Source organism: Pristiophorus japonicus, unplaced genomic scaffold (assembly GCF_044704955.1).
Source record: "Pristiophorus japonicus isolate sPriJap1 unplaced genomic scaffold, sPriJap1.hap1 HAP1_SCAFFOLD_587, whole genome shotgun sequence".
Classification (NCBI taxonomy): domain Eukaryota; kingdom Metazoa; phylum Chordata; class Chondrichthyes; family Pristiophoridae; genus Pristiophorus; species Pristiophorus japonicus.
Window position 1 is genome coordinate 135,781 of NW_027254496.1, and position 26,523 is coordinate 162,303.

At 46.4% G+C, this 26,523-nt stretch overlaps 1 protein-coding gene across 3 annotated transcripts in view; it reads right to left on the reverse strand.

The window, feature by feature from the left end:
- dnaaf1 (dynein axonemal assembly factor 1) overlaps window positions 1–26,523 on the reverse strand; it is a 113,900-nt gene that overhangs the window by 75,506 nt on the left and 11,871 nt on the right. For 2 of the 3 annotated variants that reach the window (XM_070873875.1, XM_070873874.1), the window contains exons 4-6: window positions 16,866–17,037; window positions 9,461–9,552; window positions 2,601–2,822 (exon numbers count right to left, since the gene is read on the reverse strand). In XM_070873875.1, coding sequence (XP_070729976.1) covers window positions 2,601–2,822; window positions 9,461–9,552; window positions 16,866–17,037 — 486 coding nt within the window. The remainder of the gene's footprint in view (window positions 1–2,600; window positions 2,823–9,460; window positions 9,553–16,865; window positions 17,038–26,523) is intronic. The other variant, XM_070873876.1, reaches the window with a different exon arrangement.

The following is a 26,523-nucleotide window of genomic DNA, read 5'->3' on the forward strand; positions in this document are numbered from 1 at the left end:
GGATATGGGGTTGGTAGCTCAGCTCAGTGTCAAATAGGATGGCAAAGCTGTGAACAGTCTGCTTCAGCATGAGACATTGGCCAGAGAGAGGGATAGAATTAGTAATAACAGTATGGTGTTTGTGGCAGGGGCCAAAGGTGAGGACCTTGGTCAACCCAATGTTTAACTGGAGTAAATTGCGGTTCATCCAAGTCTGGATATCAAGCAATCTGACAACACAGAGGAGAGGTGGAGCTGGGCGTCATCAATACACATGTGGAACCGCATGTGTTTTCTGATAATGTCACTACGGGACAGCATGTAGATGACGAAGATAAGGGGTCAAAGATTGAGCCTTGGGGGACCAGAAAATGCACCAGTCACGTAGAATGTCATTTGTGAATTTGTTTAGAGCTGTTTTGATGCCGTGGTAGAGATGTCTCAGGCTGAAGCAGACTGTTCACAGTCTTGCCATCCACTCGCCACGCACCTTGCTCGCCTGCAAAACACTGTCCGCATGCCCTCCCTGTGCACCTCCTCCAGTCTCCACACCCTTCCCACTTATCTCATCGCTCACCATTCCTCCATCGCCCCTCAGCCCGTGTCTCTCCACTCTACCCTGCCCGTTCCCCACTACATGCACTTCCTCGCCACGCGCATCTCCCCCTCCCCTCAGCCCGTGTCTCTCCACTCCACCCTCCCCACCACACGCACCTCCCCGTCCCCTCGCCCCTCAGCCCTAGTCTCTCCACTCCACCCTCCTCGCCACGCGCATCTCCCCCTCCCCTCACCTTTCAGCCTTAGTCTCTCCACTCCACCCTCCCCCTCACCTCTCAGCCCATGTCTCTCCAGTCCACCCTCCCCGCCACGCGCATCTCCCCCTCCCCTCAGCCCTAGTCTCTCCAGTCCACCCTCCTCGCACACGCATCTCCCCCTCCCCTCGCCCCTCAACCCTAGTCTCTCCACTCCACCCTCCCCGCCACACGCACCTCCCCGTCCCCTCACCTCTCAGCCCGTGTCTTTCCACTCCACCCTCCCCGCCACGCACATCTCCCCCTCCCCTCAGCCCTAGTCTCTTCACTCCACCTTCCCCGCCACACGCACTTCCCCGTCCCCTCAGCCCATGTCTCTCCACTCCACCCTGCCCGTTACCCCCCACCCCGCTCATCCATCCCTCCCTCCCCCTGCCTCCGCCACCCCCCCCGCCTCCATGTACAACTGAATACACAGAAAAAGGGAAAAGTTTGGAAACCATTTTAAACATGCATTAGCACTTGTATAAATGCCATAAAAACTCTGCCACAATTCAGGGCGAGAATGCTCGTCACTTCCATTTGGATTCTCTGCTCTGGTCGCAGAGGGAGCCACTCAGTGAAGTGGGCAGTTGACAATGAACAGGGTAACTGGGTAGTAAACAGATGGGGCAAGTAAAGTTGGAGCTCGTGGAATAAAATGGCCAGTGACAGCATGGATAGGGAATTGTCTCAGTGACAGGAGACAGAGAGTAGTGGTGAACGGTTGTTTCTGGGACTGGAGGGAGGTATACAGTGGTGTTCCCCAGGGCTCGGTACTGGGACCACGGCTTTTCTGGATATATATTCACGACTTGGGCACAATTTCAAAATTTGCAGCTGACAAAACTTGGAAGTATAGTGAAATGAGGAGGAGAGGGACAGACTTTAAGAGGACACAGACAGGGTACACAGATGGAATGGGCAAACACGGGGCAGATGAAATTTAACACAGAAAAGTGCAAAGTGATACATTTTGGTGGGAAGAACGAGGAGAGGCAATATAAACTGATGGGTACAATCCTAAAGGGGGTGCAGGAACAGAGAGACCTGGGGGTATATGTACACAAATTGTTGAAGGTGGCAGGGCAGGTTGAGAAAGCGGTTAAAAACTCTTTATAATTCGAGGCACAAAGTACAAAAACAAGGAGGTTATGATGAACCTGTATAAAACACTGGTTTGGCATCAACTGGAGAATTGTGTCCATTCTGGGCACCGCACTTTAGGAAGGATGTGAAGGCCTTAGAGAGGGTGCAGAAAAGATTTACGAGAATGGTTCCAGGGATGAGGGACTTCAGATACGTGGATAGACTGGAGAAGCTGAGGTTGTTCTCCATGGAGCAGAGAAGGTTGAGAGGGGATTTGATCGAGATGGTCAAAGGCATGAGGGTACTAGACAGAGTAGATCGAGAGAAACGGTTCCCATTGGTGGAAGGGTGGAGAACCAGAGGACACAGATTTTATGTGATTGGCAGAAGAACCAAAGGCCACAGAAGGAACAAGGTTTTTACGCAGCGAGTGTTTAGGGTCTGGAATTCACGGCCTGAGAGGGGGGTAGAGGCAGATTCAATTGTGGCTTGCAAAAGGTAATTGGATAAGTTCCTGATGGGAAAATGTTCAGGGCTACGGGGAAAGGGCGGGGGAGTGAGACTCGCTGAAGTGACGGGGGAGAGGGATTGGCCGAGGTGCTCTTGCAGAGAGCTGGCACAGGCTCGACGGGCCGAATGGCCTCCTGGTCTGCTGTAATCATTCTATGATTCTGAGTACTTTACATTGTGAGTACTTGCGATGTATGAATAAGGTCAGGCAGGCCCATGAGCTTTACTCACACAGGTTCTCAATGGTTTTGATGTAGTTGTTGCTGAGGTTGAGGGAGTCCAGTTTCTGCAGCCGCTCCAGGTTTTCTATTTTATGAATGAGGTTTTGGTGCAGGAAGAGACAGCGTAGCTCGGTCTGAGCATCCAGGTTGCCGATCCTCGACAGCCCGTTACACTCCAGCCACAGGCACCTCAGGCCAGTGTACTCCTCCAGGTTCTCAATGCACGAGAATCCTACAGCAGGTACACCAGAAAAAACATGCACAACTGGTGTGACTAGACAACACGCTACAATTACACCCTGAATTGTATTCAGTCCACCCATAGCCTCTGTCACACCTTAAGTATGAGGGTGGCTTCCTATTGCTTAGATTAAATAAATTAGTGTCATTAGGCTGCAGAGAAACCTACCCCACCACAAAACCCAATCAATACTTCAATTTGTTCAGATAATCCAATCTTATAGAGCTAAAAAAAACTTTCATATCAGATAGAAAAGCTGAAATAATTCACAAGATAATGATAATGAACCCATGCAGGGGATGGAAAATCTGCCCAGTAAGCAGAGCCTTGGGCTCACGTTCCACTCCTTTCCGAAGCTTGCTTTCTTCTGCTGGTCCTTCCCTGCAGTTATTTTTTGGATCTTGTACATGTGACCGCCCCTCCACCCTGTTCCAATGTGTCCAGTAAATAAAACTCCCAGTCATACTTTGCAGCTGCACACACAGTGCCTCGTATTGTCAGATGGCTGCTGACGGCACAATAAAGTTTTCTTTTGTTGTTTATATGGAACACGTGAGGAACAATGGCAGCAGTGATACACAAAAAGGACACAAGCCTCAAACCAGGATCCTGCAGGCCTGTGACCTTGGCTCGAGATCGCAGTCAAGTAAAGACTCCAAGAAAGGTAGACTGGGGCCTGGCATAGACCCATGGGCCACCACTGCACATCGTACTTATACCTCAAAATACACATTCATATTTTGACAGATTATTAAAAAAGCAACCGCATGGCCTGGATTTTGCTGTGATCTGAGTTTTGTTGAACTGCACGAGTTGGGTGAAGCTGCTGTGCTGAGTGAGGAATTCAGTATTTAGGAACATAGGCCATTCAGCCGCTCCAACCTCTTCACCATTCAATGAGATCATGGCTGATCTGTATTTTAACTCCATCTACCCGCCTTAGTTCCGTAACTCTTAATACCCAAAACAAATATAACAGTAAGAGAATGAATAGTAACAGTAATATTTCTGCTGTCAAGCTCAGCCAGATCCTTATTGCAAAAGAAAATAATAAATAATTCAGAAATGCTGCTCGGAATTATGACTGAACTTTCTACCATACTGCTTCTTTGCTGTCTTTTTCTCTCACCAACTATGGAAGCTATCGACTTGATTAACTTTCTCAGAGATTCCAAACAGACTCACCAATTTGATAAAAGACAACAACTTGCATTTACATAGTGCCTTTAACATAGTGAAACGTCCCAAGGAGTGTTTTAAGACAAAACAATACATTTGACACTGAGCCACATAAGTCATTACGGCAGGTGATCAAAAGCTTGGTCAAAGACGGAGGTTTTAAGGGGCATCTTAAAAGGAGGAAAGAGAGGTAGAGAGGTTTAGGGAGGGAGTTCCAGAGCTTGGGGCTCAGGCAACAGAAGGCACGGCCACCAATGGTGGAGCGATTATAATCAGGGATGCTCAGGAGGGCAGAATTAGAGGAGTGCAGACATCTCGGGGGGCGGGGGTTGTGAGGCTGAAGGAGATTACCGAGATAGGGAGAGGCAAGGCCATAGAAGGATTTGTAAACAAGACTGATAAAGGCCTACAAAACAGGGAGTGGGATCCAGTAATTTTAAGCAATTATCTGTTTAATTCAAAAGAAGCTGCCGATTAAAATTGTACAAGAACATTTGTATCTGAATCAAATGCTTTGAGTCCTCCCTCAGACATCTACCTAGCAACAACCTGCCAACTGTTGCAACACACCCATTACATTACTGTGGTTTGATGAGAATGACCAGGAGATCCAGGAGCTAATAAACTGCAAGCTCAGGGCATTTCTGAACCTAAAGCAACATTCCAACTCAGGAGTAGCAAAGCAGCATTACAGACGGCTGAAGGCCGAGGTCCAACAAAAAACCCGCGACCTGAATAGATGGTGGATGGAGAAAGCACAGTAGATACACCAGCTGGCCGACAGCCATGACGAGCGAGGATTCTTCAGCGCAGTCAAGTCCACCTACGGCCCAAGCACCCAAGGCCCCACCTCACTGCTGGCCAAGAACGGAGAGACACTCATCAAGGACACCGAGGCAGTCAGGGCCCGCAGAAAGAGCAGTTTGAAGATCTCAATCGAGACTCTACCTTTGACTCCAGTGTCCTCGATTCCATCCCGCAGCGTGCTACCCGCTACCATCTCAGCAAAACCCCAGCCCTGCACAAGGTAGAAAAGACCATCCATCAGCTCAAGAACAACAAGGCATCAGGAGCTGATGGAATCCCCACTGAGGCACTAAAGTATGGTGGAGAGGCACTATTGGCATGGATGCATGACCTCATCTCTCTCATCTGGAAGGAGGAGAGCATGCCTGGAGATCTGAGATGCCATAATCATGACCACCTTCAAAAGAGTGGACAAGTCCGACTGCAGTAACTACAGAGGAATCTCCCTGCTGTCAGCCACTGGGAAAGTCATCGCTAGAATCCTTAACGGTCTTCTCCCTGGCTGAAGAGTTTCTCCCAGAGTCACAGTGCGGATTCCGTCCACTGGACATGATCACCACGGCGCGACAACTGCAAGAGAAATGCAGGGAACAGCACCGGCCCTTATACATGGCCTTCTTTGATCTCACAAAGACCTTTGACACTGTCAACTGCGAGGGAATAAGGAGCGACCTCGTCTGTTTCGGCTGCCCCCAGAAGTTTGTCACCATCCTCTGCCTGCTCCACGATGACATGTAGGCCGTGATCCTGACCAACGGATCCACCACAGACCCAATCCATGTCTGGACCAGGATCAAGCAGGGCTGCAACATCGCCCCAACCCTCTTCTCAATCTTACTCGCTGCAATGCTCCATCTCACTCTCAACAAGTTCCCCGCCGGAGTGGAACTAAACTATAGAACCAGTGAGAACCCGTTCGACCTTCATGGCCTCCAGCCCAGGTCCAAGACCATCCCAACCTCTGTCATCGAACTGCAGTACGCGGATGACGCTTGCATCTGCGCACATTCAGAGGCTGAACTCCAAGTCATCGTCTACATCTTCATCGAGGCGTACGAAAGCATGGGCCTTACGCTAAATATCCGTAAGACAAAGATCCTCCACCAGCTTGTCCCCACCACACAGCACTGCTCCTGAGTCATCAAGATCCTGGGCGTGGCCCTGGGCAAGGCCCTGGGCAACATGGACCACTTTCTATACATCGGGAGCCTACTATCAGCGAGGGCAGACATCGATGACGAGGTCCAAGACCGCCTCCAGTGTACCAGCGCAGCCTTCGATCGCCTGAGGAAGAGAGTGTTCGAAGACCAGGCCCTCAAATCTGCTCCCAAGCTCATGGTCTACAGGGCTGTAGTGATACCTGCCCTCCTGTATGCACCAACGTCAGTGTTCTCGATCAGGCCAACATCCCCAGTATTGAAGCACTGACCACATTCGACCAGCTCCATTGGGCGGGCCACATTGTCCACATGTCCGACACTAGACTCCCAAAGCAAGCGCTCTACTCGGAACTCCTAACGGCAAGCAATCTTCAGGTGGGTAGAGGAAGTGTTACAGGGACACCCTCAAAACCTCTCTGATAAAGTGCAACATCCCCACTGGCACCTGGGAGTCCCTGGCCAAAGACCATCTTAAGTGGAGGAAGAGCATCCGGGAGGGCGCTGAGCACCTCGAGTCTCGTCGCCGAGAGCATGCAGAAATCAAGTGCAGGCAGCGGAAAGAGCGTGCGGCAAACCAGTCCCACCCACCCCTTCCCTCAACCACTGTCTGTCCCACCTGTGGCAGGGACTGTAATTCCCGTATTAGACTGTTCAGCCACCTGAGAACTCAGAGTGTGGAAGCAAGTCTTCCTCGATTTCGAGGGACTGCCGATGATGATGATGATGATATTACCGTGAGTAAAGCTAGTTCGTAACCCCTTAGGCACTATGACATATTAAAGCAGCCAATACCACGCTAAAATTCGAGACAAACTCGCTTCATTTTGTCACACGTGGTTACTTTCCTGTAGGACATGGTGTGTTACACAGAATGACGGTGGCTGTAATTAGAGGCAGTGTATTGTCAGACTCACTGTGCCCATCACCATGGGAGATCTGCCGCAGTTTACCATCAAGGGGCAAGGCCGAGTTCCTTCTACCCCAGTCAGCATAACCACCACAGCTTTACACACTAGTATTGCCCCGTTAAAGTTTAAAAATCCTGTCTGCACTGATGCAATAATTCAAATTTTCTCTTTTTAAAAAAAAAGTCTAAACACTTTTCCCTCCACAATTGAATTGATAAACGCGAGACCCAGCTTCTCCCCCGCGGAGCTGCCAGCTTCTCCCCTGCGGAGCTGCATACCAAACTAGACGTACAGGCAACCTGAAGCTGCCACGGCAACATTCGGCGTGGGGGACACTGCCACAGACAAATGTAGTGGCCTAACTCGCAGCTTATTGCCACAATGCACATTGAATGTGCCGGGGGAAAGGTTACGGCAATAAAGATATCAATTTCATTGAACATGATCCTCATTTGAATCACATTGTTTGTTGTATGTAAAAATATGTTGAGAATTACTGACTGCAATTGTTGTATTTAGAATCGCTGCCTGATCACTGGTTAGAGGGAAATGCAGGGCCTGCAGTATTTTGCTCAACTCTGCTCGTATCAAGCTGGACCTGCAGCCTAACCACTCCCCCACTCGGTTTAAGCCCCAACACAATTTCACTGTGCACCTATGTAGTAAACATGGTCAATAGGAGTAGGCTAGCGGTGTGGTATAAATGATATCTTCTCAAGGGCACTTAGGGATGGGCAATAAATGCTGGCCTTGAAAATGACGCCCACATCCCAGGAACAAATAATTAAAAAAATTGCATACCATAATTTATTCAAGCTCTATATTGTCGGGCTGAGCTACATAGTTTTATGATAATCTAGCTTTACTCAGTTTAATAAAATCATATAAGGTTATTTAACTGCAACCATAAAACCATGCCACCAGCTCAGTAGATAAATGTATTATGTGCTTGGTCCCAAAGTGTGCAGATCAGGAAAGCCCACAAACCGACAAGAGTTACTGCTACAGATTGCTCTCTGCTGGCTCGAGTTGGATAATGCCTGGGGACAGTGAGCGGGGCAGCAACTGCCTCAGCTGCAATGCCCACACAGTCGAACAGCTTGCCAGCTGTGTTGATACTGAGGCACCTCCCCTATGGAACATCTAGAGAGGAAGTAAAAGAGAAGCAAATGTGAGGACAAAATTGGAGGAGGAGAAGGGGAAAACAGCAGCAAGATATGGATAGCAAGCAGTGATGCCAGTAAAAGGAGCAATCTTTGTAACTTCAACTGGAAACTGTATTTGTTTCAGAACAAAGCAGCAGACTGGATTATTTAAGATGCAGGATGCTACTCAACTCTTGTTTTTAAATATGGAATTTAAGGGGGGGTAATTGAAAGCCAATTTCTCACCTGGTGTTTTCTGCATTTGCGGCCAGATACAGTTCCCAGCACTTAAAATGTTCACGTTTAAAATGGGCAGTCACTTATATTGGCCAAAAAGAGCTAACCATTACCCATTTGTATTGATGTTAATTTCAAAGTTGGCAGTTATAGTGTCCTCAGCACTCTGTGTATTTCAGGCACAAACAGCTGTGTTTACTAGTTTGCACTGAATCCAAAAACCATGTCCCTTTAAAAAGGGGACATCTGCAAACTCTTAAAAGTCGATGACATCTTCATCAATCACTGAAAGCAACATAAAGGAGAACAAACACAAATGAATAACACTGGTTACCTTGTGTGTACTTAAACCTTTCTAAGCCCCTGCAAGAGGTGTAGGGTTAGTTTGTACTGAGCGGCGACTGAACTTTAAATAAAGCTAGTTGCATTGCATGAAGTCTTGTCGAGTTTATTTGTGTGTTACAGCGTTACCACGTTATACTGGCCATTCGGTCTAGCGGGCAAATCGCCATCGTAGGAATGCACCTGCCATCGCACAATTTTAGGCATCAGTTATGCACCTAACTACAATACGCCCAAGTATCTCTAACACCTGTCCATCAAATGTTTTGTCTGAACAAATCTCCACCCACAAAAGTGGCCCGCCCTCAACTCCCAATTACACTTGTTCAGGGCTCTCGGCTTTGCAACCAGATTTTCAGATGCAGCAGAAAATAAAATCATTATTCTGCTCTTGTAACTGCAACTTTTGCACCTTTTTATAAACAAATATTATCCTCACTGAGACTTGCTCTGTATTTTCTGTTTCTTTGAATTCATTTTTACAGCAAAATAAGTCATATTAAGAAGTGCAAAGCTCCCCCGCTCTTAGGTTTTAAACATGCTGTGCCTAATGTGTGTGAATGATGGTGAAATGGGTTGAAACTTTACATTTTAAGGAAAAAGAAGGAATATATGGTGTGGGTTCGGCGTATCCTTGGGCCCCTATTGTTCACTGATTTACACCCATTGTAAGTTTGGGCCAAGTAGCCTCCGAATGAGATTGGGAGGAGACATGGGTGTAACAACATCAGCAAACTGAAGACAACATTGGCATATTTTGAGGTCTAACTTCCAGGTTGTGGCATGGAGGAAGACCTAGGCCCTGAAATTAGTCGTTAAGAATGTTTGGATTGACTGAAAGTACCACTGACCTTTAAAGTGCAAATAAAGCGTGTCATTGAGGTAAGGTGTCTGGTAGAGCTTCTGCTGCTTACAGTGCTGCTGCAGGAACTGCTTTGTCATTCTATGGAGTTAAGGATAAAGAAAATGTCAGGTTCTCAGCAAAGCCTTAGTTCACAGACCGAGCAGGGAGGAGGAGAGAATGTAACCCTGTGCTCGCTGACCTAGATTGGCTCCCGGTTAAATAACGTCTCGATTTTATCAATTCTCATTCTTGTTTTCAAATCCCTCGATGGCCTCACCACTTCCTATCTCTATAATCTCCCCCAGCACTATAACGCTCCGACATCTCATGCGCTCCTCCAATTCTGGCAATCCCCGATTCTAATCTCTTCATCATTGGTGGCCGTGCCTTCCATTGCCAGAGCCCTAAGCTCTGGAACTCCCTTCCTGAACCTCTCTGCCTCTCACTGCTCCTTTAAGATGTTTGTGTTTTGCTCTCCCCCCACCCCCAGTTTGTGTGTGTGTGTCTCTCTCTCTCCCTCCTCGTCCCGGTTTGTGTTTTTGTGTTTGTGTTTCCCTCCCTCCCACCCTGTGTCTGTCTCTCTCTCTCCCCCCACCCCCAGTTTATGTGTCTCTCTCTCTCTCCCCCCACCCCCAGTTTATGTGTCTCACTCTCTCCCTCCCCCTCCCAGTTTGTGTTTCTCTCTCTCTCTCTCCCTCCCTCCCTCAGTTTGTGTCTGTCTCTCTCTCCCTCCCTCCACCAGTTTGTGTCTGTCTCTCTCTCTCCCCCACCCCCAGTTTGTGTGTCTCTCTCGCTCCCTCCCCCTCCCAGTTTGTGTTTCTCTCTCTCCCCCTCCCCCAGTTTGTGTCTGTCTCTCTCCCCCCACCCCCAGTTTATGTGTGTGTCTCTCTCTCTCCCTCCCCCTCCCAGTTTGTGTTTCTCTCTCTCTCTCTCTCCCCCAGTTTGTGTCTGTCTCTCTCTCTCTCTCTCCCCCCCCCACCCCCAGTTTATGTGTCTCTCTCTTTCCCTCCCCCTCCCAGTTTGTGTTTCTCTCTCTCTCTCCCTCCCCCAGTGTGTCTGTCTCTCTCTCCCTCTGCCAGTTTGTGTCTGTCTCTCTCTCTCTCTCTCCCTCCAAGTTTGTATGTGTGTCTCTCTCTCCCAGTTTGTGTTTCTCTCTCTCTCTCTCTCTCTCTCTCCCTCCCCCAGTTTGTGTCTGTGTCTCTCTCTCCCTCCCTCCGCCAGTTTATGTGTCTCTCTCCCTCCCCCTCTCAGTTTGTGTTTCTCTCTCTCTCTCTCTCTCCCCCCCCCCCCCCCAGTTTGTGTCTGTCTCTCCCTCCCTCCGCCAGTTTGTATGTGTCTCTCTCTCCCTCCGTCAGTTTGTGTGTATGTCTCTCTTCCTCCCAGTTTGTGTTTCTCTCTCTCCCTTAGAAACATAGAAATTTACAGCGCAGGAGGAGGCCAGTTTGGCCCATCGTGTCCACACCGGCCGACAAAGAGCCACACGGTCCTTGGTCAGCAGGTTACATCTAAACCCATGAACAATGACGGAAAGGTAAAGAGCACCCAGCCCAACCAGTCCGCCTCACACAACTGTGACACCCCTTATACTGAAACATTCTACACTCCACCCCAACCGGAGTGATCTCCTGGGTGAGGCAAAAACCAGATAAAAATCCAGGCCAATTTAGGGAGAAAAAAATCTGGGAAAATTCCTGTCCGACCCATCCAGGCGATCGAAACTAGTCCAGGAGATCACCCTGGCCGTATTCGATTCCCTGCAGTACTTACCATTATATCTGCGCTGGCCAACAAAAGGTCATCCAGTCTAATCCCAATTACCAGCTCAAGGTCTGTAACCCTGCAGGTTACTGCACTTCAAGTGCCCATCCAACCATCTCTTAAAAGTGGTGAGGGTTTCTGCATCCACCACTCTTCCAGGTAGCGAGTTCCAGATCCCCACAACCCTCTGTGTAAAGAAGCCCCCCCCCCCCCTCAAATCCCTTCTAAACCTGCCACCGCCCACCTTAAAACTATGCCACTTCGTAATAGACCCCTCCACCAATGGAAATAGGCCCTTACTATCCGCTATTTCCAGGCCCCTCAATATTTTGAACACCTCAATGAGGACTCCTCGCAACCTCCTCTGTTCCAATGAGAACAACCCCAGCCTATCCAATCTGTCCTCATAACTAAGATTCTCCATTCTAGGCAGCATCCGAGTAAATCTCCTCTGCACCCTCTCTGGTGCAATCACGTCCTTCCTATAATACGGCGACCAGAACTGCACGCAGTACTCCAGCTGTGGCCTAACCAAAGTATTATACAATTTAAGCATAATCTCCCTGCTCTTATTTTCTATGCCTTGGCCAATAAAGGCAAGCATTCTGTATGCCTTCTTAACCACCTGGCCTCCTACTTTCAGGGATCTGTGTACAAGCACTCCAAGGTCCCTTTGTTTATCTACACTATTAAGTGGCCTACTGCTTAATGTGTATACCCTTTCCTTATTAACCCTCCCAAAGTGCATCACCTCACACTTCTCTGAATTAAATTCCATTTGCCACTGCTCTGCCCACCTGACCAGTAGATTGATATCCTCCTGCAGCCCATGACTTTCCTCTTCATTATCAACCACACAGCCAATTTTAGTGTCATCTGCAAACTTCTTAATCATACTCCCTATATTCAAATCTAAATCATTGATATATACCACACAAAGCAAGGGACCCAGTACTGAGCCCTGCGGAACCCCACTGGAAACATCCTTCCAGTCACAAAAACATCCAGCAATCATTACCCTTTGCTTCCTACTTCCAAGCCAATTTTGGATCCATCTTGCCACTCTGCCCTGGATCCTGTGGTTTCCTGACCAGTCTACCATGTGAGACCTTATCAAAAGCCTTGCTAAAGTCCATATATACTACATCGTACGCACTACCCTCATCGACCCTCTTGGTTACCTCCTCAAAAAATTCAATCAGGTTAGTCAAACACGATCTTCCCTTAACAAATCCGTGCTGACTGTCCCTAATTAATCCCTGCCTTTCCAAATGTAGATTTATCCTGTCTTTCAGGACTTTTTCCAATAATTTTCCCATCACTCAGTAATTACTCGGCCTATCCCTTTCTCCCTTCTTAAACAAAGGCACTACATTAGCAGTCTTCCAATCCTCCGGCACCATGCCCAAATCCAAATAGGACTGGAAAATGATGGTCAAGGCCTCTGCTACTTCCTCTTTTACTTTGCTCAATAACCTGGGATGCATTTCATCCGGGCCTGGGAACTTAATCTACTTTCAAAGCTGCTAAACCCCTTAATATTTCCTCTCTCACTATATTTATTTCATCCACAATATCACACTCCTCCTTGATAGCAGTATCTGCATTGCCCCTTTCCTTTGTAAAAACAGATGCAAAGTATTCGTTAAGGACCTTACCAACATTTGCCGCCTCCATACAAAGATTACCCTCATGGTCTCTAATAGGCCCTACCCTTTCCTTAGTTACCCTCTTACTCTTAATATTTTTATGAAACATCTTAGGGTTTTCCTTAATTTTACTGGCCAAGAAATTCTTGTGCTCTCTCTCAGCATTCCTAATATCCTTTTTAATTTTAACTCTTATCTTTCTACATTCCTCGAAAGATTCTAAAGTATTTAGCCATTGATATATGACATGAGCGTCTCTTTTTTCCTTTAACCTCCCCTGTAAGTCCCTAGATATCCAGGGGGCTGTAGAATTATTTTCCCAGCTTATTTCTTTCAGGGCACGTTTGGCCTGAACCTTCCGGATCGCCTCCTTGAATGCCTTCCACTGTTCCGACACTGATTTACCCACAAGTAGCTGTTTCCAGTCCACTATGGCCAAATCATTCCTTAACTTGGCAAAATTAGCTTTTCCCCAATTCGGAACTTTTATTCCAGGCCTATTCTTGTCCTTATCCATAACCAACTTAAATCTGACTGAATTATGGTCACTGGCACCCAAGTGCTCCCCGACTAATACGCCTTCAACCTGCCCAGCTTCATTCCCCAAAACTAAATCCAAAACCGCCTCCTCTCTCGTATTGGGCTTGCTACACACAGACTAAAAAAAGTTTTTTTGAATGCATTTCAAGAATTCCGCACCGTCTATACCCATCACACTAAATTTGTCCCAATCAATATTTGGATAGTTAAAATCCCCTACTATTACTGCCCTATGGTTTTTGGACTTCACAGCAATTTGCCGACATATTTGCTCTTCTATCTCCCTCCCACTGTTTGGGGGTCTATAATACACGCCCAGCAGTGTGATCGCCACTATTTTATTTTTTAATTCGACCCATATGGCCTCATTTGATGATCTCTCTAATATATCATCCCTCCTCACTGCTGTAATAGTTTCTTTAATCAGTACCGCGACCCCCCCCCACTTTTTACCTCCCTCTCTCTCGCCTAAAAATCCTGTAACCAGGAATATTGATCTGCCAAACCTGCCCCTCTTTCAGCCATGTGCCTGTAATAGCTATAATGTCATACTCCCAAGTATCTACCTGTGCTCTTAGCTCATCTGCCTTATTCGCTATACTCCTTGCATTAAAGTATATACCATTTAGCACACCTCCATGCTTACTACTTACTAAGCCTTGTTTCCTGTGTCTTACAGATTCGCTTTCTAGATTCTTGCTATCCAATTTCTGCTTTACTTCCTTCCCTTTTGAATTTATTCTCAGGTTCCCATCTCCTGCCAAGCTAGTTTAAACTCTCCCTAACAGCACTAGCAAAACTCTCCGCGAGGAAATTGGTCCCGGCACTGTTGAGGCACAACCCGTGCGGTTTGTACAGGTCCCATCTCCTCCAGAAGCGTCCCAATGCCTCAAGAATTTAAAGCACTCCCTCCTGCATCAATTTTCCAGCCACGTGTTCATCCTCTCTATCCTTCTATTCTTATACTCATTAGCACGTGGCACCGGTAATAACCCGGAGATTATTACCTTTGAGGTCCTACCCTTTAATTTTCTTCCTAGCTCCCTGAATTCTGCCTGTAGGACCTCATCCCCCTTTTTACTTATGCCATTGGTCCAGACATGGACCACGACCTCCTGCTATTTACCCTCCCCCCACCAGAATGCCCTGCGTCTGCTCTGTGACATCCTTGACCCTGGCACCAGGGAGGCACAAAACCATATCTACGGCCGCAGAAACACCTGTCTGTTCCCCTAACTATAGAATCGCCTATCACTAGGGCCCTTTTATTCTTCGCCCCTCCTCCCTGTGCAGCTGAGCCACCCGTGGTGCCTTGGAATTGGATCTGGCTGCACTCCCCAGAGGCACCATCGTCCTGACCGATATTCAAAAGTGAATGGGTTTGAAAGCGAGATGGACTCACGGAGGATCTCCTGCACTACCTGCCTAACACACTTACTACGTCTGGTGCTCACCCACTTCCCCTCTACCTGCACGCCTTTAAGCTGTGGGATGACCACCTCCTGAAACGTGCTATCCATGTAGCTTTCAGCCTCGCGGATGCACCGTACTGACTACACCCGCTGCTCAAGCTCCGAAACGCAGAGCTCGAGCAGTTGAAGCTCGAGACACCTCCTGCACACAGGGTTGTCCAGGCTGCGCGAAGCGTCCAGGACTTCACACATGCCGCAGGATGTGCACTTCACGGGACTGAGCTGCCATGACATCCCTCTAATCAGACTTATCGAGTTTAAAATCTAATTAAAAAGAAAGAGAGAAAAGAGGTGTCCTTACCAACTCACCTCACCGACCACTGTGGCCTCCTGAGCTCCCAGACTCTCCCGCTCCCGGACTCGTGTCCTTCTGTTTGTGTGTCTCTCTCTCTCTCTCCCTCCCTCCCCCAGTTTGTGTTTCTCTCTCTCTCTCTGTTTGTGTTTGTGTTTCTCTCTCGTACATGAAACACAAAAAGTTAGTATGCAGGTACAGCAAGGAATCAGTAAGGCAAATGGAATGTTGGCCTTTATTGCAAGGGGGGTAGAGTATAAAAGCAGAGAAGTCCTGCTACACTGTACAGGGTCTTGGTGAGGCCACACCTCGAGTACTGCGTACAGTTTTGCTCTCCTTATTTAAGGAAGGATATACTTGCATTGGAGGCAGTTCAGAGAAGGTTCATGAGGTTAATTCTTGAGGTGAAGGGGTTGTCTTATGAAGAAAGGTTGAGAAGGTTGGGCCTCTACTCATTGGAGTTTAGAAGAATAAGAGGTGATCTTACTGAAGCGTATAATATTCTGAGGGGCTCGATAGATAGATGCTGAGAGGATGTTTCTGCTCGTGGGGGAATCTAGAACTAGAGGGCTTTGTTTCAGAATAAGGGTTCGCCCATTTAAAACAGAGATGAAGGGGAATTTCTTCTCTCAGAGGATCGTGAATCTGTGGAATTCTCTGCCCCAGAGAGCTCTGGAGGCTGGGTCATTGAATATATTTAAAGCGGAGATAGACAGATTTTCAAACTATAGGGGAGCCAAGAGTTATGGGGAGCGGTAGTGAAAGTGGAGTTGAGGCCAAGATCAGATCCAGCCATGATCTTATTGAATGGTGGAGCAGGCTCAAGGGGCCAAATAGCCTACTCCTGCTCCTATTTCTTACGCTCTTATGTTAGACTACCATCAAGGATAACCAACAGTCCACAAGCACATGCAATGCTGGAAGTTGTAGGCTGTGAAAGATGGCAAGATTGGAGGCGATTTAGCACCAGGTTGGTAAATTCTGGAAAACACTCATCATTTGCAATGCCAAAATTCTGCACTTGCTCCAAGACTTGCAATGCCATATAGCCTGAGCCACTATTTCAATAAGGGAGGCAGCTAAATAAACTCTTGTGTTTCACATCACTGGGAAAGAGATTGAAGGAAACGCCAGCCTCTCAAATGATCAAGCAGACACATCCAGGTTCTCAACCACTGCCTCCTCATGACCATCTCCATCTCACCCACTCCACAAATAGCCCAGTCACTCAGGAGGACATAGCTGGTGAAAATGATGACCTGGGAGTAGAACAGCAAGTGAGTGCTGTTCCTCCACAGAGGGTTGAGAAAAAAAACACCTCGGCCGACCCAGAATTCCCCGCACCTCACCCCACCCAATACTGCGACAAAAATACAGCACTCCCCCAATACCACACCTCCCCTCACCCTCCTTACCTTACACTGCAATAGTAACTTTCAAAAGGGAAGTGCGTAAATACTCAAAATATAAACAATTCTGGGCTGAGGGGAAAGATTAAGGGACTGGGACTAATTAGATTGCTCAATGGGTAAAAGGTGCCCCGGCTTTATGCGATGATATCGTAAAAGATGCTGTCAACGATCAACGAGGCAATAGATGTCATAAACAGCATTCAACAACATAACCTGTTCCTACCCCAGCACAGCAGATTATTGGATCCATGGGAACAATAACTCGGGATGAACAGGACAAGCTCCTCACCTGGGCCCCAGGTCCTTCTGGGCCTTTTCCGGACGTGTTGTGGAATTGCCTTCATGCATCTCCATGCTCTTAGCTCCTCCTCCATCACACAGCTGCTCACCTTTCTGCAGTTTGCAGTCTCCTTCACTTCTCACGCACTCCCTTCCTTCACTGCAGGACACTTGCTCATTGGCTGCAAACACATTAGCACAAGGCTTACAGAAAGCTGGGTTTGTGAGATTGCTCTCCCACACCTTACTCAACACGTGCTGCAGCCTGGATGGGCAGTGTGTGTGGTGTGAGTAATGTCAGAGTGTTACAATGAGGGGTGTGAGCTATATCAGTGTTACAGTGAGGGGTGTGGAGTATATCAGTGTTACTGAGAGGGGTGTGGGTTATATCAGTGTTATAGTGAGGGGTGTGGGCTATATCAGTGTTACAATGAGGGGTGTGGGCTATATCAGTGATACCGTGAGGGGTGTGGGGTATATCAGTGTTACCGTGAGGGGTGTGGGGTATATCAGTGTTACTGAGAGGGGTGTGGGGTATATCAGTATTACTGAGAGGGGTGTGGGATATATCAGTGTTACTGAGAGGGGTGTAGGGTATATTAGTGTTACTGAGAGGGGTGTGGGGTATATCAGTGTTACTGAGAGGGGTGTGGGGTATATCAGTGTTACTGAGAGGGGTGTGGGGTATATCAGTGTTACAGTGAGAGGTGTGGGGTATATCAGTGTTACTGAGAGGGGTGTGGGGTATATCAGTGTTACTGAGAGGGGTGTGGGGTCGTGATGGGTGTGGGGTATATCAGTGTTACTGAGAGGGGTGTGGGGTATATCAGTGTTACTGAGAGGGGTGTGGGGTGTATCAGTGTTGCAGTGAGGGGTGTATCAGTGTTGCAGTGAGGGGTGTATCAGTGTTACAGTGAGGGGTGTGGGGTGTATCAGTGTTACTGAGATGAGGATGCAATGTGTCAGTGAACATATTAGCAAGGTGTGGCATTTAAATGAAGCTATATCGAGTGTATGTTAGGTCTGTATAATGTCTGTAAGCTTGTAATGTTTGTAGCTCCACACTGTAGATGTGGACATATTGTATACTCCAAGTGCAGAGTTCATCATAAACAGAACCAGGCAGATTTCCGGAGACTTCCGAGAGAGCTGCCTGCCATGTTTCGAAGCTGTATGTGTTGTGTTCTGTGAAGATATCACATTTGGCGACGGAACATAGGATTTTTCAGATGATTTAAAGCTGAAATTTTATTGGTGAAGGATTCAGCCAGTGGACAGAGAGACTTTGGAAGTTTGTGTCTTTGGAAAAAGCTACAAAAATCCGAAGTAAAATACAGCACATGGTGTGAACAGCTGGAGATTAAAATGGCAGCTGTATTGGGACATTTGGAGGAATATAGACACGACCGGGAACGTTTTAAAGCGTATGTAGATCGGCTAGAAATGTATTTCATTGCAAATAACAATCAAAGTTCCAGACAATGCAGTCCAGAACCAGGCTGTGCCGGAACCGAAGAAAGCGATCTTATCGGAGGCAGGTCCAGCATTATACGAAACCCTTGTAAATCTGCTTGTGCCTGACGAGCCAAAGGACACAACGCTTAGAGATTTTAACGAAGCTGGAGCAGCAGTATCACCCCAAACCGTTAGAAATTGCTGAAAGCTATCATGCCAGGATTCGGAATCAAAAGGCTGATGATTGTATCAATGATTACATCGTAACATTAAAAAAGCTATCGATGCACTGTAATTTTGGAAACTTTCAAAACCGAGTTTTATGGGATCGTTTTGTTTGTGGGGTGAAAAATGATGCGATCAGAAGGAAGTTATTGACGACGGATGACTTGACTTTTGAGATTGCTTGTCAGACAGCGAGGTCGATGGGCATGGCCGAACAATATTCCCGAGAATTAAATAGTAATTACAGTCGTCAGTCAACCGAGGTAAATCATCTGCAGGTTCAAAGTAAAAGACGGTGGGGCCAAAAGTTTCAGAAACTGGAAATTCTACCAGAGCTTCGAAGTCGTGCTATAGATGCCTGGGATGACACATTGCTCAAAGTTGTCCATACGTGAAGGCAGAGTGTTTCTTCTGCTGAAAGACTGGGCATCTTGCAAAGGCATGCCGACTGAAGGGTAAACCAGCTTTAAAAGCTATGAGTCCAGCGTTCAAAGCTATGAGTTGAAATCCAAAGAGACTACATAGCATGGAAGAACAACAACAGGACGAGATCATCACGTCATCAGGAGCACGAGGTTAACGGACAGCGATTCGGAAAGCATCAAAATCCACATAGATGTTACGGGATTCAAGATACCAATGGAAATTGACACGGGTGCATCCGTGAGTATAGTACCGGAGTCACTATACCGCGACAAATTGCATGATTTTCAACTGGAGAAATCCAAGTTAGAGCTGCGAGGCTACTCGGGAGAGAAAATTCCTGTGGTAGGTCGTATCACCGTACCGGTGAAATATAAAGATCAATTTCACAACTTGCCTCTAACAGTAGTGAAAGGAGACAAGCAGGCCTTACTAGGAAGAAATTGGATCATCTCACTGAAGCTGGATTGGAGTGAGATTTTCTGTCTAGAAGCGAGATTTTCATCAACTGATGAGGTAATCAAGAAGTATCCGAAGGTGTTCTGCGAAACGGGCAGTCCGATCCAAGGCTTCAAGGCGAGTGTCAGGGTATAGAAGGACGCTAGATCGGTTTACTACAAGCCACGTTCCGTACCATATGCACTCAAGGAGAAAGTTGAGCAAGAACTCAAAAGACGAGAGACTGAGAACATTATTTGTAAGATAGATCGATGTAATTGGGCTACACCCATTGTTGTTGTACCTAAGTCCGATGGTAAGGTAAGATTGTGTGGTGATTATAAAGTAACCATAAACCAGGTTCTAGAGGGTAATGTTGCCGAATATAGAAGATTTGTTCACATACTGACAGGTGGTCAGATCTTCTCAAAACTGGATCTTACAAATGCCTACTTACAGCTTGAACTAGATGAGGAGTCCAAGTCATGTTTGACTATAAATACTCATCTAGGCCTATATCAATTTAATAGGCTACTGTTTGGAGTGTCTTCCGCCCCTGCCATATTCCAAGGGGTGATGAACCAGATTTTGCAAGGTATTGATGGGCTAGTATGTTATTTGGATGACAGACTAATTTCAGCACCAAATAAGCAAATTCATAATGACATATTGAATGAAGTCCTCAAACGGCTAGAGAAGTACAGAGTACGAGTGTTTGCTCGTAAGTGTGAGTTATTTCAAAACTCAGTGGAGTACTTAGGGTACAGAGTAGACAAAGATGGTTTACATCCAACCATGGAAAAATTGGATGCAATTAGAAATGCACCCACTCCCAGGAATGTCACTGAACTGGGTTCATTCTTGGGTCTTTTGAAATATTATGGGAAGTTCCTACCAAATTTGGCTACAGTATTACATCCACTGAACGAACTTTTGAAAACAACAGGTCCATTGGAAATGGTCAAAAGAATGCGATACAGCATTCAAGGAGTGTAAAAGCAAATTGGTAGAGAGCACCATGTTAGTTCACTATGACATATCTAAGGAGATTAAGCTAGCATGTGATGCCTCTCCGTATGGAGTTGGGCCAGTAATCTTTAATGTATCAAAGAGTGGGGAGGAGAGACCAATTGCTTTTGCTTCACGCACTCTCAGTGCCAACGAGCGTAGTAATTATGCGCAAATTGAAAGGGAAGCTTTGGCATTAATTTTTGGGGTCAAAAAGTTTCACAAATACTTTTATGGACGTAAGTTTACCATCGTTATGGACCATAAGCCCCTAATAGCAATCCTTCATCCAAAGTCCCCAGTTCCAACATTAGCTGCAGCCCGAATGCAGAGATGGGCTTTGATTTTGTCAGCATATACATATGATATTGAATACAGACGATCAGCTGATCACAGTAATGCTGATGCAATGTCTAGATTGCCTTCCCCACCATAAGTTACACCTGATAGGGATGAAGTGTTTTATTTTTCATACATTGATGAACTACCAGTCACAGCTGAAGAGATTGGTAGAGCAACCAAACGTGACCCAGTGATGTCAAAGGTGTATGAGTATATTGCAAATGGATGGCCAAACCAGGTAACAGACAAAGATACATATCCATTCTTCATTCGTAGGAATGAATTATCAGTCGATAAAGATTGTGGGGTGCAAGAGTGGTTATACCAAATAAATTCAGGTCCAAATTATTAGGAGACCTCCATGACCAGCACCTGGGAATGTGTTTGACCAAGAGTTTTGCACGCAGTTATTTATGGTGGCCAGGTCTTGATAAAGATATAGAGTACATCGTGAGTCAGTGTACGACATGTCAATCGGTGGGCAGGCAACCACCACCAGTACCATTACAGCCATGGAAATGGCCTCCCAGGGTGTGGCAAAGGCTACATATTGATTTTGCTGAGTTAGAAGGACAATAATTGTTCATTGTGATTGATAGCCATTCGAAGTGGGTTGAGGTGTTTCCAATGTGGAAAATAACAAGTAAAACATTGGACATTTTACGAAAATTATTTTCTTCATTTGGCCTCCCTGAAGAAATTGTTTCGGATAATGGACCACAATTTTGTTCAGAAGAATTTGCACAATTCACGAGAAAAAATGGTGTGAAACATACCAAGGTTCCACCATACCATCCTGCTTCGAATGGTGCAGCAGAGCGCACTGTACAAATTGTAAAACGTGCCCTCATAAAACAAATGTTAGATCCAAATCCAAGGAACCGACAGTTGTCATTGGATCACAAATTGGCTAATTTTTTGATTACATATCGAAATATTCCTCATACAACTTCTGGTAGAACACCAGCAGTTGTTTCTCAAACAACAGCCTCGAACCAGATTCTCATTGTTAAAGCCAAATTTGGCACAGTCCGTAGAAGAGACACAATTAAGACAGAAAGAGAATCAGGATAGAGGTAGAGTAAAAGAGAGGTGTGAAATTAAACCAGAAGATGAGAGTGAAGAACTATCACCATAAATGGATAAAGTGGTTATCAGGAAGAGTGATGAAGATATGTGGTCCTCGCACATATTTGGTAAAGATGTTTGATAATGGACAGGTTAGGTTTGTTCATATTGATCATATTTTACCTACAGACATGGAAGGAGTTGAAGGTGGGAATGATTCAATTATTTCTGACTCATCAGATAGTTTTGATACACCAGTAGCAAATCCTAAATCCAATGTACTGGAAACAAATCCAGGAGAGAATCAGAATGAAAGTCTGAGTCCGAGTCAGGAAAACAAAGAGCCTGAAGTTAGTGTGAATTCAAATGAAAATCAAGGAAATTCCGTGGAGGAAAACGTTCCTCAGGAGGAGCCTCGAATGAGTTTAGATTCAACACCATGTTTGGAAGGTTCTGTTCGAGAGCGAAGGTATCCTCTTCAAAACAGAAAACAAGTGGTAAAGTTAAATTTGTAAATATGGAAAAAAAAAGTTTAAATCCTGTGTTATGTATAAACATGAAAGTATGATGTTTGTTATGATGGCTTCTTCATTCAGGAGGGAGAAGTGTAATGTCTGTAAGCTTGTAATGTTTGTAGCGCCACACTGTGGATGTGGACGTATTGTGTACTGCAAGTGCAGGGTTAATAATAAACAGAACCAGGTAGATTTCTGGAGACTTCCGAGAGCTGCCTGCCATGTTTAGAAGCTGTGTGTGCTGTGCTCTGTGAAGATATCACAGTCTGTTACCAAGAGAAGTGTGGGATATATCAGAGTGCGTTACAGCGCTAAATACGAGGTGCAAACAGAACGTTAGTGAAGGGTTTAGGATATACGAGATACATGTCTATGATTCAATATTGGAATGTTACCGTGAGTGGGAATGGGGAAATATTATAGTGTGTTATTGCGAGAGGGTATGTAGTATCATAGAATCATAGAAATTTACAGAAGGGATGGATGCCATTTTGGCCCATCGTGTCCGTGCCGGCCAACAAAGAGCAATCCAGCCTAATCCCATTTTCCAGCTCTTGGTCCGTAGCCCTGTAAGTTACGACACTTTAAATGCACATCCAAGTATATCTTAAATGTGGTGAGGGTTTCTGCCTCTACCATCCTTTCAAGCAGTGAGTTCCAGACCCCCACCACCCCCCAGGGTGAAGACATTTCCCCTTAATCCTCCTCTAAATCTCCAACCAATTACTTTAAATCTATGCCCCCTGTTTCTTGACCCATCTGCCAAGGGAAATATGTCCATCCTATCCATTCGATATTGGCCCCTCAATTTTATACCTCTCAATAAGCTCTCCCCTCAGTCTCCTCTGTTTCAAAGAAAACAAACGCAGCCGATCCAATCTTTCCTCACAGCTAAAATTCTCCAGTCCAGGCAACATTCTCATAAATCTTTTCTGTACCCTGTCTGGTGCAACCACATCTTTCCTGTAATGTGGCAACCAGAACTGCATGCAGTACTCCAGCTGTGGCCTAACTAGTGTTTTATACAGTTCACGCATAATCTCCCTGCTCTTGTATGCTATGCCTCGGCTAATAAAGGCAAGTAGTCCGTATGCTTTCTTAACCACCTTATCTACCAGGCCTGCTACCTTCAGGGATCTGTGGACCTGCACTCCAAGGTCCCTTTGTTCCTCTACACTTCTCAGTGTCCTACCATTTAATGTGTATTCCCTTGCCTTGTTGGACTTCCCCAGATGCATTACCTCACACCTCTCTGGATTGAATTCCATTTACCACTGTTCTGTCCACCTGACCAGTTCATTAATATCTTCCTGCAGTCTACAGCTTTCTTTTTCATTATCAACCATCTGCAAACTTCTTAATCACACCCCCTACATTTAAGTCTAAATCATTGATATATACCACAAATAGCAAGGGACCCAGTACTGAGCCCTGCAGAACCCCACTGGAAACAGCCTTCCAGTCACAAAAACACCCATCAGCCATTACCCTTTGCTTCCTGCCTCTGAGACAATTTTAGATCCAACTTGTCACTTTGCCCTGGATCCCATGGGCTTTTACTTTCGTGACCGGTCTGCCATGTGGGACCTTATCTAAAGCCTTGCTAAAATCCATATACACTACATCATACGCACTACCCTCATCGACCCTCCTTATTACCTCCTCAAAAAATTCAATCAAGTTAATCAGACACAACCTTCCCTCAACAAATCATGCTGACTAGCCTTGATTAATCCATATCTTTCTAAATGAAGATTTATCCTGTCGCTCAGAATTTTTTCCAATAATTTTCCCACCACCGAGATTAGGCTGACTGGCCTGTAATTATTCGGTCTATCCCTTTCTCCCTTTTTAAAAAAAGGTACTATATGTTAGCAGTCCTCCAGTACCACACCTGTAGCCAGAGAGGATTGGAAAATAATGGTCAGAGCCTCTGCTATTTGCTCTTTTGCTTTTCTTAACAGCCTGGGATATAGTTCATCCGAGCCTGGGGATTTATCCACTTTCAAAGCTGCTAAACCCCTTAATACTTCCTCTCTCACTATGTTTATCTTGTCTAATATTTCACACTCCTCCTCCCTGACTGTAATGTCTTCACTGCCCCTCTCGTGAAAACAGATGCAGAACCATACCCACGTCTTCCGCTTCCACACACAGATTATGGTCTCCATTAGGCCCCACTCTTTCTTTAGTTATCCTCTTGCTATTAAAGTATTTATAAAACATCTTTGAGTTTTCCCTGATTTTACTTGCCAACATTTTTTCATGCTCTCTCTTTGATTTCCATTTCCTTTTTAATTGCACCCCTGCACTTTCCATACTCTAGAGTTTCTGCAGTGGTGAGCCCTCGGTGTCTGTCATAAACCTCCCTTTTCTTTATCCTACACTGCATGTCCCTTGACATCCAGGGAGCTCTAGATTTGTTAGTCCCACCCTTTTTCTTTAAGGGAACATACTTGCTCTGAACCCTCCGATCTCCTCCTTGAATCCTTCCCACCGCTCTGACACTGATTTACCCACAAGTAGCTGTTTCCAGTCCACTTTGGCTAAATCCCATCTAAGCAGAGTAAAATTGGTTCTTCCCCAATTGGGAACTTGTATTCCTGGTCTATCTTTGTCCTTGTCCTTTTCCATAACTCACTGAATCTAACTGAATTATGATCACTAGCACCAACATGCCCTTCTACCTGCCCAGCTTCATTCCCTAAGACTAAATCCAGAACCGCCCCCTCCCTTGTTGGGCTTGCTACATACTGGCTCAAAAAGTTCTCCTGAATGCATTTTAGGAATTCTGCACCAACCAAACCTTTCTTACTAGTGCTATCCCAGTTAATATTAGGGTAGCTGAAATCCCTTACTATTAGTGTCCTTTCGTTTTTGCACTTCTCAGAAATTTGCCGACATTATTTGCAGTAGTGCGATCGCCCCTTTTTTGTTCTTCAATTCAACCCATATGGCCCCATTTGATGATCCTTCTAACATATCATCCCTCCTCACAACTGTAATTGCTTCTTTAATCAATATTGTGACCCCTCCCCCCTCCTTATTTACCCCCCTCTCTATCCCGTCTGAAATCCCTGTAACCAGGAATGCAGAGATGACATACCTCCTCTTCCTTCATTATATTATAGAATGCTATTGTGCGGGGGTGTGGGGTATATTATACAATGGTATTGTGAGGGGGCATGGGGTATATCATCATCATAGGCAGTCCCTCATAATCGAGGAGGACTTGTTTCCACTCCCAAAGTGAATTCTTTGATGGCTGAACAGTCCGATACGAGAGCCACAGACCCTGTTACAGGTGGGACAGACATTCGTCGAGGGAAGCTGTTGGTTTGCCCCGCACTCCTTCCGCTGCCTGCACTTGGATGGACTTTCTCCACCTCGGGCGGTCTGCGGCCAGGGTCTCCCAGGTGTCAGTGGTGATGTCGCACTTTACCAGGGAGGCTTTGAGGGTGTCCTTAGAATGTTTCTGCTGTCCTCCTTTGGCTCGTTTACCATGAAGGAGCTCCGCATAAAGCATTTGCTTAGGGAGTCTCGTATCTGGCATGCGAACTATGTGGCCTGCCCAGCGAAGTTGATCGAGTGTGGTCAGTGCTTCAATACTGGGGATGTTAGCCTGGGCGAGGACACTGATGTTGGTGTGCCTGTCCTCCCAGAGGATTTGAAGGATCTTGCGGAGACATCGTTGGTGATATATCTCCAGCGACTTGAGGTGCATTCTATACATCGTCCATGCCTCAGATCGATACAGGGCAGGTATTACTACAGCCGTTTAGACCATGAGTTTGGTGGTAGATTTGAGGGCCTGGTCTTCAAACACTCTTTTCCTCAGACGGCCGAAGGCTGCACTGGCGCACTGGAGACGATGCTGAATCTTCACATCAATGTCTGCCTTTGTTGATAAGAGGCTCCCGGGATATGGGAAATGGTCCACGTTGTCCGTGGATCTTGATGATTGGAGGGCAGTGCTGTGCGGCGAGGACAGGCTGGTGGAGGCGGCGAAGGTTAAACAGCTTCCCACTGGTTCTGTAGTTTAGTTCCACTCCAGCGGGGAGCTTGTTGATTGTGAGGTGGAGCCTGGCGGCGAGGAAGATTGAGAAGAGGGTTGGGGCGATGACGCAGCCCTGTTTGACCCCGGTCCGGATGTGGATTGGGTCTGTAATGGATCCGTTGGTAAGGATCACGACC